At 47.4% G+C, this 17,081-nt stretch overlaps 1 protein-coding gene across 2 annotated transcripts; it reads left to right on the forward strand.

Moving 5' to 3' along the window:
- The first annotated feature begins 1,522 nt into the window (after positions 1-1,522).
- Positions 1,523-16,619, forward strand: LOC131101943 (elongator complex protein 2-like). 2 transcript variants are annotated; one of them, XM_058047359.1, is made up of 22 exons: positions 1,523-1,689; positions 2,270-2,348; positions 2,642-2,712; positions 2,778-2,925; positions 3,017-3,094; positions 3,277-3,341; positions 3,411-3,477; positions 3,930-4,109; positions 4,189-4,284; positions 4,382-4,482; positions 12,288-12,419; positions 12,508-12,657; positions 12,740-12,931; positions 13,004-13,073; positions 13,142-13,237; positions 13,818-13,875; positions 14,609-14,681; positions 14,746-14,932; positions 15,008-15,123; positions 15,190-15,323; positions 16,142-16,255; positions 16,391-16,619. In XM_058047359.1, exons 1-22 carry the CDS (start codon positions 1,558-1,560, stop codon positions 16,530-16,532), a joined length of 2,481 nt encoding a protein of 826 aa, XP_057903342.1. In that variant the 5' UTR covers positions 1,523-1,557; the 3' UTR covers positions 16,533-16,619. The 2 variants fall into 2 exon arrangements, with proteins under 2 accessions (XP_057903342.1, XP_057903343.1); XM_058047360.1 differs by lacking the exons at positions 2,642-2,712; positions 2,778-2,925.
- Positions 16,620-17,081: the final 462 nt, after the last annotated feature.

Genomic DNA, 17,081 nt, shown 5'->3' on the forward strand with positions numbered 1-17,081 from the left:
CATGGACTCGGCCTTAGAGGTGCTGATTCTCACCCTGGCCACTTCACGTTTGGCTGGGAAATTACTATTGTTTCATTTATTCAATAGTTTCCATGCACTTTAATTCATTCATTCATTTTCTACCGGTTATCCTCACCAGGGTCGCGGGCGTGCTGGAGCCTATCCCAGCTGTCTTCGGGCGAGAAGCGGGGTACACCCTGGACTGGTGGCCAGCCAATCACAGGGCACATATAGACAAACAACCATTCACACTCAAACTTTACCTCAAGAGGTCGCCAAATGCATCATAGAGAGCGTCTTTCATGCTGACAGCTGTTTGGCGGCCATCCTCCCAACTCCAGGGCCACTCCTGCACGTGAGATCCCGCCTTGCTCTGCCAGTTCCGTCCCGGCTGAGCCACGAGGGGGCGGACCCCCGACTGAGACGGCGGCAATCTATACACCCCGTGACGGCGTGTTGTCTTTGTCACGTGAACACAAGTCAACACAGATACAACCCTTCCTCCTCCTGCTCTCCATCGATTCCTCCACCCGCATCCCTCCACTCCTGTCCTGTCCTTGTTGTCATCCTCCATCCTCCAGCTTAAGGCTTCCATGCACTCCATCTTCTCCTTGATCGCATCAAACGCTCGCCTGGCGAACACTTTGTGACAAAAGTGTCGCCTCAACACTTTGAAAAGACCCGGCGGCTTTATTTTGGAACAAGCTCAGCTGCCTGACTGGAAGATAGCTCAGCTGTGACCAATTATTCCCAGTCAACACTTGGAGAGGACTTAAAGGGAGTGTGACATGTCGATAGGAGGGGTTATCTTGTCTGGTGATGCAAACAAATATGACATTTAAATAATTGGCATGCACTTTTTTATTCCACCTGGCTCAGACGAGTTCTTAACGCGGTCTATGCTACTCAGGGGCTTTTAAAATGAGCCAAGTGGGGCATTATTGTTGGTTTTAAAACATGAAATAAATCTGTGCAGTGGCAAGAGCAAAAGAGCTTACCCCAAACCGTTGCCGCCATACTCCATTTTAGATACATAATTGTTATATCTGCAAAAAAAAACACTTTTCATATATTCACCAAATTCCCTTTTGGTTACATCGTTTAGGGGTGGTATACAAATGAAAGCAGGGATAGTTTAAAAACACACCAATTTCATGGTATCACACTTATTATTATGTACAACAAACATTTAAACATACGTATAAAAAGCTTCGTAAGTAGGATATGGCCCCTTTAAAGAAACCTGAAATTTACAGTATAGTAACAATGCTACACTTTTAATTGCTTTATCTTTTGTGAATGTATTTTGCCCCCTACTGGACATCTTTCCATGTTGCACCCCAGTGAAAGAAATTTAAACTAATTTAGATTAGGTTTAGATTACTACTATTACTAATGTTATTGCCAGTAATATTACTACACGATTATTAACAATATTCCCAGTATTATTGGTAGTCTCGTGACTTGAACAGCAAGCTAAAAGGTGCGGAACGTTTGTTCTCCAACGAGTGTTTTACTACGATCGCCATCACTGTGACTCCATTTCAAGCTGTCGAGATGGCGGCGCACATAATCCAAACATGCCATGTCGCCTGCTCCGCTAACAGGACCCCCAATGTTGTTTCTTGGAGCCGCGGTGGGACCATCGCTTTCGGGACGTGCAACTCGGTGGCTCTGTACGACCCCCAGGTAGGGAATAATGGGATTTTTCATCGCTTTTTTTGTCTTTTTCCACATCTCAATTACGTTTGGGGTAAACATTTTGTAGCTACGACAACAGACACGGGTCAGTTCCTTGAAACTGGCGTTTAATACATGAGCTTTTTTTCTCATACGTGTCACTAAATGACCCCGTCATATCAAACATATGCAAATTAAACTTAATATCGTGAAAGACTAATTAACAACTTAGAAAAATATACCTCGTTGGCTGCTGGTCGTGAAAAGAGGTTCTTAAAGTCTTGGTAATCCACGTGACTGTTAGCTTCCCACCAAGACAGTACTACTTCCTCCTTGGTCCTTCAATTAATGCTGCCACTTAGCAGCACAAAACAACAATCTTTAGTTCCGCCATGGCAACAACGAAAACATACACAATAAATTAATTAACTTATTCGTCAGCTCGTTATAACGATGTACAACCTTTTAACCTGTTTTTAAGCTTCAATGAAATAAACAATTTATTAACTAAATTCATGAACTGATTTAATAATTATGCTGAGTCGATTTCCTTACCATGCTAAATACATTATTTCTGTTTTTGTCGTAGGAAAGGAGGGTTGTTTGCATGCTGAATGGACACACACATCGAGTAAATGCAGTCCAGTGGGTCCATAGAGAGAATTCCGGTGAGTATGGTATTTACACACACTGTATGATTTTAAACATGTCCCTCGCGTAACGTGTGACGAATGAGGAACGTCTTCATGCCGTAGTTTGAGATAATTGTGTACGGGATAACTTTAATTTAAAGTTAGTCAGAGAATATTTGTGGTAGTTTGGCAGCAGGATGTGGCGGTTAACGAGTAATACCGCAGCCTCCCACCAGGGGGCACTCATGCACCGCTGTTGTAGACCTCGCCGCAAGATAAGATTGAGCCCATTAGAAATGTAACATATTCTATTGCGATTCAAACCGCAGCTCCTGAGAGCCACTTGGTCTCGGGAGGCTCAGACGGCCGTCTCCTCATCTGGGCGGCTAAAAATGGAAAGGTAAGGGTCTCTCGGGTCGCCGGTTCTTTGCCCTTAAGAGTTACTACTAAAGCCAAACTGTGCAGTTTGTGCAGCTGGTGGAATGTAAAGGCCACACGGGTCCAATTTGCGCCGTGGATGCGCTGTACACGCATGCGGACACGCGCATCCTGGTGGTGTCGGCGGCATCAGACTCCACTGTCAGACTGTGGCGCTGCAGTGATGCCGAGCAGGGTATGAGATCCAGTGCCTTGCCGTATGTGTACACACTGTTCTGAAATGACACATTTTCAAGTGTAATGTTATTTCGGTGTCTTTCCGCCAGCTGAGTGCCTCCACACGCTGTCATTTGGCAGTGGCTTCGTGATGGATGTCTCCCTGGCCCTGCTGCCAGGCACCAAAGGTACTTTCCTCCATTGACGCTCATTATTTTTCCCTACTTGTCATCCATATCAACGTGCACCTGCACGACACGCCGGAGGGCCCTTGCACATTCCTCACAAGTCTTTTGTCGAGTGGGGGGGGGGGAACATGCGCCGCCTGCTGCAAGTCAAACTTCTTCCTCTCCCGCTCTGTCTCCTGCAGTTCCTGTGCTGGCCTGCGGGGGCGACGACTCCCGGGTTCACCTGTACGTGCAGTCCCGCGATCAGGTAAGCCGACTCGTTTGTGCCGTAAAGCTCATAAACTGCATGGCAACGTTTTGATTTTTCCCACTGAAGCTGAGAAGAGTCATGACGCTGCAAGGACACGAGGACTGGGTTCGAGGTGTCGCCTGGACGTCCGTAGGTGAGATTTGACTCGTTTGAGTTTTACGCTCCATACCGTCATCAACGGTGTGCGTTTGGGGTCAGCGCGCCAAAACAAACATTACATTCACGTGGTGACCACATCATAAAGACCTCCTCGCTCCATCTCGTGGCGACAGTGAGGTGTTGCCAGTGTCAGTTTCCCCCCCCCCAACCCCGTTGTTCGTCACATGTGGCCATCGCTCACGCTCGGAGACAGCGGCGCGTGTTTTTTGCTAACCACCGTCTGGAGTGTATTTATTACTGCAGTAACCAGGCAGCGTGTCACGTCCAAGTGTGAGCTCCTCGGTGGTTCCCATGCATTTATTTATTTGTGGCGGGCCACAACACTGCTGTTCACTTCGCTTTTACACAACATATGTGTCTATCGTGCATCCCGGTGGGATACATTGTGGTCATCTACGAGCAAACGTGCGTCTGCGGCGGGTGCAGGTGGTGTGCTGCTGTTGGCCAGCTGCTCGCAGGACTGTCTCATCCGAGTGTGGCGGCTGTGCGCCAAGTCCGGGAAGGATGCCCGAGCCTCCACCGAGGAGGACGAGGAGGAGGAGGATGCCGACAGCGTCATCAAAATGAAAGAGGACATTTTCCAAGTGGAGGACGAGGAGGAGAGAGGCGAGTGCAGAGCATCGTGATTAAGGCAAAGATGGCGGCGCTTTACTTTTGTCAACGTGTCCCCCACCTCTGCTAACAGATGTGCCCTCCGTCTTCGCCGTGTCTCTGGAGACGGTCCTGGCAGGCCACGAGAACCGCGTCTACGGAGTCCACTGGCAGCCTCCATCTTACGCGGGTAACCCACGTTTGAATATGCAGCCGCTCGCTTACGAGACATCGACAACATCGAAACCTAATGAACGTGGACTTTGTCTTTTTGTCTCCCCCTGCAGGTGGCAAACTGCAACAGCCTCTCAGGCTTCTCTCAGCCTCCATGGACAAAACCATGATCGTCTGGGCTCCCGAGGAGGGGTCCGGGGTGTGGGTGGAGCAGGTGAGTCCATGCAGACACACGCCGGCTCTCCCTTTAGCGCCGTCCGTGCGGCCGTGGAGGCACGCTCAGGTCGGCCTCCTCCATCGTTCACTCACACGTATTAACAAACACATAAGGCCCAGGATGGGTCTGCCTCCTCCAACACCCCCCCCCCCCCCCCCCCCCCACTGTCTTCCTCTCCAACGTCACCAGCCTTCCCCTCCTCCCGCCACCTCGTCTCTCCCAGCTCCCGACATCTGCTGCTGTGCCAGAACGGGGGGCTAAATTTAACACAAGCGTGGATGGCGACCAAAGTCTAGCTGTCCTCCCTGGCCGCCTGCCCCCACAGCATTAGCATTTTTATGCCAGTCTCACCCACAAGTGTCAAGGTGGACCTCATGCGAGACGGCTCAATTAAAACTTAGCTCAGCGTTTTTTTTTTTGTTGCATTTCTGCACAAAATGAATTGAGAACTCAAACTCTGGTGGACATGAAGTTAGGCGAGGAACCACCCAGAACATAAACCCCCACACGGCAATGCGCTCGCTTGGAAGTTGAGGAGGAAATAGTAGACCAGGGGTGCTCACACTTTTTCAGCATGCGAGCTACTTTTAAAATGACCGAGTCAAAATGATCTACCCACTACAAAAATGCAAAACATCTATTTATTTTCAAATGTATTGAGGATTATTTGTACGTACAATGTATGTTGATGTACCTTACATAACCAAATGAGCCAATATTGCAAAACACACATAATTAACTATTAACATTTTTTGTAATTACCTGAGTTTACTTTGATGACTTGCACTGAATTGAACCAGCCAGGGATGCATAGTCCGGACAGTAGCTGCTGATAGCCAGCCTCAAGCACACTTCCAAATGTTTATCAGTCATGGATAATATCCGTATCATAATATCCGTATAATATTCCATATCCGTATGGAAGTGATATGTTTTTTGCCTTTTTACTTGGTCCAGTTTTTGCCTTTTTACTTGGTCCAGCTCCTTCACTCATTTTAGTGACCATAAACTTTAGCGAGGGCTTTAAAATCTAACGCAATTCGCCGACTAGCTTAGCACTTTGCATCGTTGTTTACGCATGAGCGGTGACCTAAAGGTCAAAATTCAGTTGTCATCTGACTGGTTGTCCTGTATGTCAATCAAGTAACGGGGATGGATGATAGGCTGACATCGTAAGTTCTGCTGCACTTAGAGACGTTGTTTGATTTGATTGGTCGCCCGAAGGGCAACATTCAGTTGTCATCTGAATGGCTGCCCTGTATATCAATCAAGTGACGGCATTGATGCTGGGATGATATTTTTTTTAAGTCACGCCGCGATCGACCAGCGATCGACCAGTACCACCTCCGCGATCGACCGGTAGCTCGCGATCGACTTAATGAGCACCCCTGTAGTAGAGGCTAGTTCAGAAGAGTTGACGGACCAAAAACTGTTGTTGGTCAGTCGCTACCGGAGACGAGCTAGAACACCGCTATCTGTATCTCTTCATCCATACCCGTAGTGGGTGGGGCATAAACCAGGAGACGATAACACATGACTGGATCATAAGTTGCAATATTAATTATTCATCTTTCCTCTCTGTTTACTGCGTATGTGTGTGAGTGATCTGTAAGACGTCTGTGCGAGGTTGGTGATTCATGCCAACATCCGGCGACGGCAAAACGGGCAAATCATCCGTCAGCCTTTTTTTAGACGCAAACTGAAACAGAGGCGAGATGAGGAAGACCTAAGAAAGCGGAGGAGGCGGTGCACGACGCCACACAAGACATTTTCAAACTTGCCGGTTGCACCGTGTACGCGAACGAGGCACCGCTCGGCTTCAGCAAATAGACGATTACCGATCATGAAGAGATATACACGTTTTTTGTTCGTACATTATGGATTATATGTGCATTCATGACGAAGACGAGCTACGTTAAAAAAATAAACGCGCTTCCCGTATTTCTGTCACTCACGTGACCTCCACGTGGTCACCGGGCACTCAAACCTTCCTTACATCAAAGCCGTAAAATACAACCTGGTGGAAATACACCTACGGAGCGAACACACAACCACACAAGCTAACCCTGTTAGCTTCCACGCGGTTGTGGGTAAACACAGACCGCTGTTCCTTCAGATGCTCCCACAGTTCATTCACCTTCTATCTTCTCTGCTGTCATATTTGTCGGCCTGAAGGTCATATTCTGTCAACACACCACCGTAATGGACGACGCGGGTAAAAAAAACACAAGCTTGCTAAAAGCAATTACTATCGCCTAGCGCCATCCAGTGGTCGTAATTAGAACAGCAGCTAATTGTATCAAAAATGCAGCTTATTTTTATGCTTTACAACAGGGGTCGGGAACCTTTTTGGCTACAAGAGCCATGAAGACCAGATATTTTAAAATGTGTATCTGTGAGAGCCATATACATTTTTTTTAAACATTGAATGCAATAAAATGTGTGCATTTTTATGTAAGACCAACAGTTTGATATAATGGGCTCTAATTACGTAGACCAGGAACACCACCCCACGCCAAGGGGGTGTGGCCAGCACACTTTCGTGAGCAGCGCAGTGTCTAATAATAAATCAAATACTTGCTGCCATTAATACAACTTCTGCTGCTGCATGGTTTTGCACCGTACTCTGTATATTTCATTCTTTTGGCCATCTTTGCCAGAAGGCTTGGTTCTGCAGCTTTAGCTAGGTGACTATTTGACTAAAGGAGGAAAGTTTACATTTACATGTTTTTTTGACATCTTAATGACCGAGGTAGACTACCGCATTACCCAGTAATAATCGAGTTTTGGTGTTTGACCTGGAAAATATCATCAGGAAAGATAGATATGGTCGACCGTATTACAGTAGAAAATAGATGGCCGGATTAAAATGCATAAGAAAGTTTTGATTTTTAATATTTTTAACAGTGATTTCTGTGATGTTTACTTTAAAATGTTAGCAAAAATACATTTTTATTGTGGTAAGAAATGCTTGAGAGCCAGATACAGTCATCAAAAGAGCCCTACCTGGCTCCCGAGCCATAGGTTCCCTACCTCTGCTTTACAAAATCAAAATTTGTGGTCCTGATCTGGCCCGCGGGCCGCATGTTTGACACCCCCTGCTCTGTAGTCACCGGTACTTCGCGTCTAAGGCATGAAATCACCACCGCCGCCAAGCGCGGTAGCGATGGATGGGGGTCGACGGCGCTACGACAATTAGCCAACCCACCCTCGCCACCGTGCTGAAGAGGAAGTTGTGCTTATTTTTTGTTTGTCCAATTAAACGTGAGTAGTAAGGCGCCGTGGCATCACACGAGGCCTTTCTGTCATTGTTAAGGCTCGCTGTCCTAATTTTCTGGCGAGCGGGTGGGTGGGTGGAACGCCGTTTCCTCTCTCGTGTTTGTGTTTCACGGCTACGGCAATCGTACCATGGGACACATTTCTCTGGCTTCCTCTTTTTCCACTTTTAACGGGGCGGCAGTTGACCTTCCCGCAGGAGGGAGGTTGTGGTATCTGCAATCTCATCAATCTGGTTTGACTGATATTAGTATTGTTTATTAGGTTAATGAAGGACGGTGAGTTGTGGTGGGGGGGGGGCGATAACATCTTTGAATTTCTTGCCACTGCTATCTGATATTTGGTAAATAGGCTTTTGTCTACTGGTGTGTCGTTGGCTATTTGGAATCGGTATGCAATTAGAAAATGGGCAGACAGAGTGTGGACTCCTATGCTACACATGCTAACTTTCTAGATCAGGGGTCGGCAACCTTTACTATCAAAAGAGCCATTTTACCCCCTCGCTCACTGAAGAAAAATAGAATGGAGCCGTGAAACATAATTTAACAGCAGAATATAGGGGCTGCATAGCGGTCGAGTGGTTAGCGCGCAGACCTCACAGCTAGGAGACCCGAGTTCAATCCCACCCTCGGCTATCTCTGTGTGGAGTTTGCATGTTCTCCCCGTGCAAGAAATGTGTAGCAACATGCTCACATCCAGAGCAAATTGCGAGTCTCCCAAGATTTTGATTGACTGCCAGATTTGAAGGGAATTTTGGGGTATCAAAGTAGTTCAGAGGAGAAAAAGCGGAGTTGATCAAGTACTCTTGCTAGTATACGGTCTCACAGAAAGTCCCATTTTTTTCAAAAGTAATTACAAAGATGCATATTTTCCTCATTTGGGTGTTAAAACAAATATTTGAGCATTGCAAAGGGAGCCACAACAAAGAGGCTGAAGAGCCACATGCGGCTCTGGAGCCGTAGGTTGCTGACCCCTGTTCTAGATCTTCCAGAATCTGCACCTATTCCAGCTATATTTCCAAAACGCTCCGTGTTAATTTATGACACCAGGGCCCGCCTTTGGGCACACCCGCTGCACTGTGATTGGTCCCACTCCCAAGCGCTCCCGACGACTTCTGGACTATTGCCGAATCCCACATTCTAATTTAGTCGGACAATCTTGACACATGGGTAGTTGAAATGCGGCCATGACAGGTTTGTCTGTGGGACTTCCCGCGTTTAGCAAACACTTGGGCAGATCCACCCACTGTGCTAGCTTACACCGGCTATTGCTGTACCGTACCCGAGCTCACACTCGCCGACACGGAAGGGTTTCAAAGTTTTTTTTCGCCAACTTGGCAGATGTTTCCGCTTGATGTCAAGGCGTGTTTAGTTGGTTCATGTTTGTGACGACACGCCGCTATCAATGAGCGGTTCTCACGTTGACGTTGCGTTTCATTCCCACTATCAATTTCAGCGAGATATTCGGCATTTAACTGTGGATTCTGTTGTTATTGGCCAATTTGGTTAATGCAGAAATGATAGTTCCATACATAGGTGATGACGTCACTTTGTTTTGTTAAACACGTCCAATAATTCCCGTCAGTGTTTAAAAATTCACTAGAAAAATGATGACGGATAATTAGGTGAGATTTTCCAGAAATATGATGGGGAAGTAAGGCGACATTTTTTTTGGAAAAATGAGCGAAAATAGGATACATTTTCCAGACAATGAAGGAATGTTTATGCAGTAAACTTTTCGACAGGATGGCGGACGTTTCTTGGGGAAAACAGCAGGGTTGTCGGGTACGAATCCAACCATTCCAAGTGTACCAGCTCATTTGTTCGTGTATTTTAGGGCTATCTGACTGAATGCAGAAGAATAGTTCTTTAGAGTCTGAACCGGTGTGACTGAAACACAGGACCACAGGTGCTTTTCTGTGAAATTATATATTGTAAATGGGGGGGGGGGGGGGGTAAGGTGAACAAAATGACAAACAAAAGCAAATATTCACAAAACAGAGGATCACAGCAATCTTTGTCAAGTAGCTGGTGTAACACTTTGATGACTCTCTGGTGTAACGGTGGATTGAGGAACTCCACCGTGGAGGAATGCTCCTCATCCTCATCCTTTAGCCCCCTCCACCCTTTAGCCCACTACCCACTGAGAGTCAAAAGGAAAGAGAGTCCTACCCGTTCGCCGCCACTTCTGAAGCCTTCCTTGCTTGGTTCCGAACCAACGCCGTCTATAAAAAAACCTGACCTGTACAGGCCAGAAACAGGCGTCAACATGTCAGTCAAGATCTACAAAACGTACCGGTAAACATTCCAAACAATTACATTTCAAATTTCATATTCCATACACATGTAGCGTCCGCAGACGTGAAAGGGGAAATCTTACCGCAACGTTGCTTTCTTTAGGGTTGATTTTTTAAAAAAAGGGGTTGTGAGCATGGCGCTTGTTGATAGGGTACCCTTGTAGCAACCACAGCCAATCAGGAGAGGACCTCACGTCAGCTGACCAAGTCATATGACCGCTCCTCATTAGAGGGTCGTGGCACGACGTGGGTGACATCACCGAGTGAGATGCTGGGCTGGTGGCGGTGCATCGGTGAATTGCTTCTTAATTAGATTCATCTCATCAATGACATTTCTGCACCTTCGCCTACCCCGCCCAACCCCATCCTTGGCACGATGCACGATTAGCGCCCGAAGCCACGGCACCGCCGCCGCCGCCACAATGTGTTATTCCCACAAAAGGTGGTCGACGGAGAGGAAAATGATTTTCCAGGCGTTTGAAGTTTAGTCAGGTGTGGGCCATCTTTCTGCTCCTCCGTGTGGGCTTCTTTTTAAAGCCGTAGTGCGTCACACGCGCACACACACACGCCTCAAACGAGAGCCAAACGCTTTGAACCGACTGCTAGCTCATCTACACCGCGAGCTTAACCTCGCACGCGCACGCACACGCACACACACGGCGTGCATCAAAGACGTGCCAGCGAATTGAACTGGAATTAGCATTTTGTGTCTTTACAAGCAAAGGACGATGAAAGGCCTCGTCAGCGCTCTTCCTGGGTGTCCCCCCCCCCCATCTCTCCCCCCCCCCCCCACGCTTGAAAAAGAGGCCTTCAAGATTTTCAGCGGCGTTAAGCGATCCCGCCACTGTCCCGATGAGGACTCATGCCGATCAGATTGATTGGTTAACCTTGTCAGCGTCTTACTAACGAGACGTAATTAACATCTGGGGGAAGATGGTGACACACACAAAAAATCCAAATCACCCCCCCCCTCCTTCCACCCTCCAAAGAATAATATACAACTTCCTGCTTGGTTCTTCCTGGCGCCGCCCACCATCCCATGTCCGTGTTGTTCTCCTCCTCGTAAACAAGACGTATGACACAGTTTGGCCCCCGTTGTTTTTGCCCCCCCCATCCCCGTGATTTACAGCCAGCCGCTATGTGCCGAACGTTAAAATCAATCTGCTTAATGTTGCGTCTCCCTCCAGGCCCCGCCTTGCACGCCCCCGACACGACCGCCGGAGAAGCGCCGCCATGGCAGTCATTAGTTTTTCCTGGAAGTCCTTCTTTTTTTTCCGCTTCATTTCCTGTCCATCGCTTGACTTTTAGATGGGGGCTTGTTTACATTAGTGGCGCCCCCTGTGGGTTTGGGTTTTATTAGCGGTTCAGAAGCGCTCTTGGACGTACGGCCAGTTGGTTGCTAAGTCAGTAAGGTTTTGCTCACGTGAGCATTAAATTTGAGAATTTTTCCATAAAATGGAAAAAAAATCCACCCCCCCATATCTGAAAATGTAATAATTTTCAGGGACAGTAAGGGGAAAGAAGACACTTTTTTTTTTTTTAAGGGCCAGAAAACAAGGGAAATTTGTCAGAAAAAAATTGGCAAAATAAGAGAAAAATTTCCCAGGAAAAAAATTAAGGGAAAATTAAAAGGAAAATTCCCCCCCATTAAAAAAAAAAAAAAAAAAAAAAAAAAAAAAAAAAAAATGGCAAAATGTTGGAAATTATTCAGAAAAAAATAGGGAAAATTAGGGAATGTCCTCCCTAAATGAGGGAAAAATAAGGAATACGAAGGAGGAAGTAAGGGTAGTTTTAGTTTAGTTTTCAGAGAAATCAAACAAAATAAGTTTTTTTTTCCCCCAAAATAAAAATAAAAAGTAAAATGTGTGAAATTTGCTGACGTTTATCAGATCAAATTTGGGCCACAGAGTAGGAGAGCACGTTTTGACACATTTCCGCCCAAATGATGTTTAAAAAATGAGGACATTTTTGGACGTAGAACGTCCGACTTGGATCACTTGCACCTCAACAAGATGCCGCCGCCGCGCGTCTTATCTTTGTGGACGTGAAATTGAGCTTTTATCTCCTTTCCTTGGCAGCCTGGCATGTTCATAAGCTAATTAAAGATGGAGGAGATAACGCTGGTCCGTGGGCGGCGGGCCAAAGTTGCAAAGCGTAAATAGATCTGGCCTCGCGGGTGCAATTCACCTTAAGCGGCGATGTGCGAAACACCGACTGGTTTGTCCCTCAGGTACGCGTCGGTGAGGTGGGTGGCAACACTTTGGGCTTTTACGGTTGCCAGATGAGTCCGGACGGGTCCATGATCCTGGCTCATGCCTTCCATGGAGCGCTCCACCTCTGGTGCAGGGACCAGCAGGAACATGTGAGTACGCCAGACCATGAGTGTGTTCTATTGGGTTACCATGGTAACAGCAGCACGCGAGATAAGGAATCCTAACAATGTTTTCCAGGGGGAGTGGAGGCCTGGCGTCGTCCTGTCGGGTCACTTTGATGCGGTCCAGGACCTGAGCTGGGACCCCGAGGGGGAATTCCTCCTCAGCGTGGGCTCAGACCAGACCACCAGACTCTTCACTCGCTGGAGGAGGAAGGACAGCAAGACGGTAAGGAAGCGACGAGCAAAGAACGTGTGAGGAACATCTCCCATGAGATCTCACCAACTTCACACCGCCCCCCCCCCTGCAGGCCACCTGGCACGAGATCTCTCGTCCGCAGATCCACGGCTACGACATGCAGTGCCTGGCCATGGTCGGGAGGTTCCAGTTTGTGTCCGGCGCCGACGAGAAGGTCCTGCGGGTCTTCCAGGCGCCGCGGAACTTTGTGGAAAACTTTGCTAACATCTCCGGGAACTCCAAGGAGAAGCTGCTTGCATCGAGTGTGAGCCTGGGGGGGGGTAGTCACATGACACGGTGTCAGTACACTGTTTTGAATGTTCTATGTTCACGTCAGAACTGTGCGGGTCTGCCTGAAGGGGCCAGCACCCCTGCTCTGGGTTTGTCCAACAAGGCGGTCTTTCAAGGTACAGAAGCTCTCGACTTTCAATCGTTCTTGTCACATTTGACGTGAATTCGCTTCTTAAAACGTCAGGTGACCTCGCGTCCAGGACCCAAGGAGACCAGGAGCGGATCAGCAGCGTCTCCGACCAATACCAGGAGTCCTACTTCCATCCCGTCAACATGACCGGTAGGTAAACATCACGCTTGAAACTACTGGAGCTGGTCTGTTTCCGTGTATTTGGTCGGCTCCTTATATGGTAGGGGGGTGGGGCTAAGTAAATGGCATGTGGACATGCAGGAGGCGGAGCTAAAAGGTCCTACATCATTATTATTTATTATTTTATATTTATATTTAAATATTTTAAAAAAATAATAAAATATTATAATAATTAAAATAAAATCAAAATAATAATTATTATATTATTATTATGTTTAATATGCAAATATAACAATATTATTATATATAATTAATATAATAATTAGCTTTAATATAATAAATATAATAATCATAATAGTTATAATAATAATATAATAATAATTATTTTAATTTTTATTATTATTATGTGCCTGTGTCCCTTTTGAGTTGAGTTTAAATTAAATACTTTTGAAAGATTGGGCGGGCCGTATTCAAACACTTGGCGGGCCGGATGTGGCCCCCGGGCCGTAGTTTGCCCACCTCTGTCCTACATGATTCTATTGTACAGCGAGGACACAAACATTAGCATGCTGTAGCTATGTGATGCTAACATATTATTACCGATATGCAGAGCCTCCACCGGAAGACCACCTGCTCCAGAACACACTCTGGCCCGAGGTCCAGAAGCTGTGAGTATCCACGGAAACGTGATACTAATTTTATTGCCGTCAATGTGAACGTTTGCATGTTTCGATGCGCTTAAAAAAAAAAAAAAGCATAGCGGCGAAAGAACTCGAGGATGTTGTTACTGCTACACGGCCACAGATACATCCCGGTCCTGTCAAAACACCGCAGCGACTAGTACTGCTATGTGTAGTAGTACTGCTATGTGTAGTAGCGGTGTAGCAGCTTTGCATCGGGCCACCTGGCGCTGCGCATTTAGCAACAACCTCCATGCGCCAAAAAAACCCCAAAAAAAACACACGGCAAATGTTTGTCTTTTAAGTAACGTTCTCTGAGGCCACATCAAAATGAATCAGGACTCTTTTTTTTTTTTTTTTTTTTTTCTTTTCTTTTTTTTCTTTCTCTCCCCCTTTTTAAAGGTTTCCAATGCGGCAAGATGGAATTGTTTGTTTGCTTTGGGCCCCGAGGCTTAATTGCTTGTGAAAATGATGCTCTTGCTTCCTTTTCATCATCCCACTTCCTGCCACTCTGCACACACACACACACACACACACACACACAATACGCGGAATATATTGCCTCCGTTTTGGAGCCAATGTTAATTGTGTTTACAAGCCATTTTGCCGTAAACATGACATATTTGGACTCCAAAACTGCATCGAAAAAGGAGTTGATGTTACCTTAATAATGGCGTCCTTTTACCCTCATCGGTACCGCCTTCTTCTCCTCGTCCTCCAGGTACGGCCACGGCTTCGAGATGTTCTGCCTGGCGTCCGACAGCGCCAGGACGGTGGTGGCGTCGGCGTGCAAGGTGAGCCACGGAGCGAGCTTCCAGCGCGGCGAGAAATCTCATCTCCCCGGTCTCCGTCTCGCAGGCGTCCAAGGCGGAGCACGCGTCCGTGCTGCTGTGGAGCGCCGCCACCTGGCGTCGGCTGCAGGCGCTGCCGTGCCACGCCCTCACCGTCACCCAGATGTCCTTCTCCCCGGACTCGCGCTTCCTGCTCGCCGTCTCCAGAGACCGCACCTGGTCGCTGTGGCGGCGGGACCCCGCCTCCTCCGCGGGTGAGACGCCGTCACCGTGCGACCGCCGCGCCCGCCGTGCTCGTTTTCACCGCCGCCGTCTTTGTTCTCGTGCAGAGTTTTCCCTGCACGCCCACACCACCAAGGACACGGCCGTGCACACACGCATCATCTGGTCATGTGACTGGACTCACGACAGCCGCTACTTTGTCACGGCCAGTCGGGACAAGAAGGTGACGCCAGTTTGGCCTCGTAGTACTAGTAGTACTCGTAGTATTCATGTGTATGTATTTGTACAGGTGATAGTATGGGGACCGTGTACCACCGACCGCTCTGCGGATTCTCCTCACATGACGCCGTGTTCCTCCATCTTGGATGTGGGCGACTCCGCCACCGCCGTCGCTTTCTGCCCTCAACGCTGCTCCCATGACAGGTACTATTTTTTTATTTTTTTTTTACAGTACTACACACAATACTACTACGACTACTTGTAGTACTACTAGTACTTTTGCTTCTGTGTCAGCACCTGCTATTACCACCAACACGACTACTACTTCTAGCTACTACAGTATGGTAATACTACTATATCTTCAAAAGCAACTACTAGTACTACTATAGCTTCAAAAGCAACTACTAGTACTACTATATCTTCAAAAGCAACTACTAGTACTACTATAGCTTCAAAAGTAACTACTAGTACAACTACTTCTAATACTTCTGTGTGTAACTGTGATTATTACTGCTATCACTACTAGTACTACATATGGTATACTACTACTGTTGCTATCCATTATTATCTTTTTTATTTACTATCAAATACTACTACTATGTCTACTCTAACAACGACAAATTCTAGTAGTACAACTGCTACTGCCACTTTTAGTGTGTCTCTTACTACTACTACTATGGCTAATCCCAATTCTACTACCTAAATGATACTGAATATATCTAATAGCACTACTACATCAATTACAACTAATAGTGGTAATACTTCCATCTGGTCCTGCAGTTATGATTGTGAGTACTACCACTGCTAATTCAGTCTTTCATTACGATTACAACTACTGCTAATTGTAGTACTGCTGCTATCGTACTACTACCATTTGAACTGCTAATACAACTTGTACTGCCACCAGTACTACTTTTCTGCCTGTACTTTTTCCCAGCGTGTGGTTGTCATGTACTACACCAAATGAAGTAATAATGGGAATAGTTGTGATTACCCTCTTGGTTGATGGTTTGGTTCCGTAGGTTGATGGTGGCAGTGGGTGTGGAGAGTGGGAAGGTACTCTTGTACGGGTGGACGCCTGGCGGACCGGCTGACGGGGGGCAGGACTGGATCCGCCTGGGAGAAACCGACGCGTCGTATCCTTCTGGGAAGCTGCCGTGTTTACCTCAGGCCCCCTATTTGTACCTCCAACATGGAGTATGGATGTACAGTAGTAGTAGTACTAGTACTAGTAGTAGTGGATTTGACCTTGACCACGCGGCGTCCGACAGACAAAGTCACACTCTGGCCGTCAAGAGGCTGCGATGGAGGCCGATAGCGGAGGACGAGGAGGCGACGTCCTGCGTCCAGCTGGCCAGCGCCGGCGCCGACCACGCCGTCAAGATCTTCAGCATCAAGGAAGACGCCCTCTAGCGCCACCTGCTGTCATCATCTAAAGGTGCAATCATGTCTTTTTTTTTTTTTAATTATGAGGACAATAAAGGACAAGTTTTCTATGGACTATCTTGTCCTGTCCTCCGCTGCTCAACTTTGTCTATGAAACTTGGGTGCGTTCATGAAACGCTGGGAAATTCCAGCCTTTCTGCTGAAGGACGTTCTGCGGGAGTAGATCCACTGGCGCTTTGGCGACTAATGTACGAGCGGGAGAGACTAACAGCTAACTGCCGCTCGTAACTCTTCGCTAAGCACGGCGGGGGGGAGGGCGGGGGACGGGGGCGCGCCTGACCACCTCCAGCTTTTGGGACGTTTTTGGACCGTATGTCAAAGAGATTTCCCGAGCAGGAGCGTAAAGCCATTAAGGAATGGCCGCCATTTTTTAAAAGTGGAGTGATGGTCCTCGCCTTCCGTCAACACGCTCGTGACCATCAGCATGCTAATGCTGTTGCTGTTGGGGGAGGGGGGCGGGGGGCGTCCTTGGGCGCCCGTCTTGATGAGATGGGCCCAACGGGCGCTGAGGAAGGA

This window comes from Doryrhamphus excisus, chromosome 14 (genome assembly GCF_030265055.1).
Source record: "Doryrhamphus excisus isolate RoL2022-K1 chromosome 14, RoL_Dexc_1.0, whole genome shotgun sequence".
In the NCBI taxonomy this organism is placed as follows: Eukaryota; Metazoa; Chordata; class Actinopteri; order Syngnathiformes; family Syngnathidae; genus Doryrhamphus; species Doryrhamphus excisus.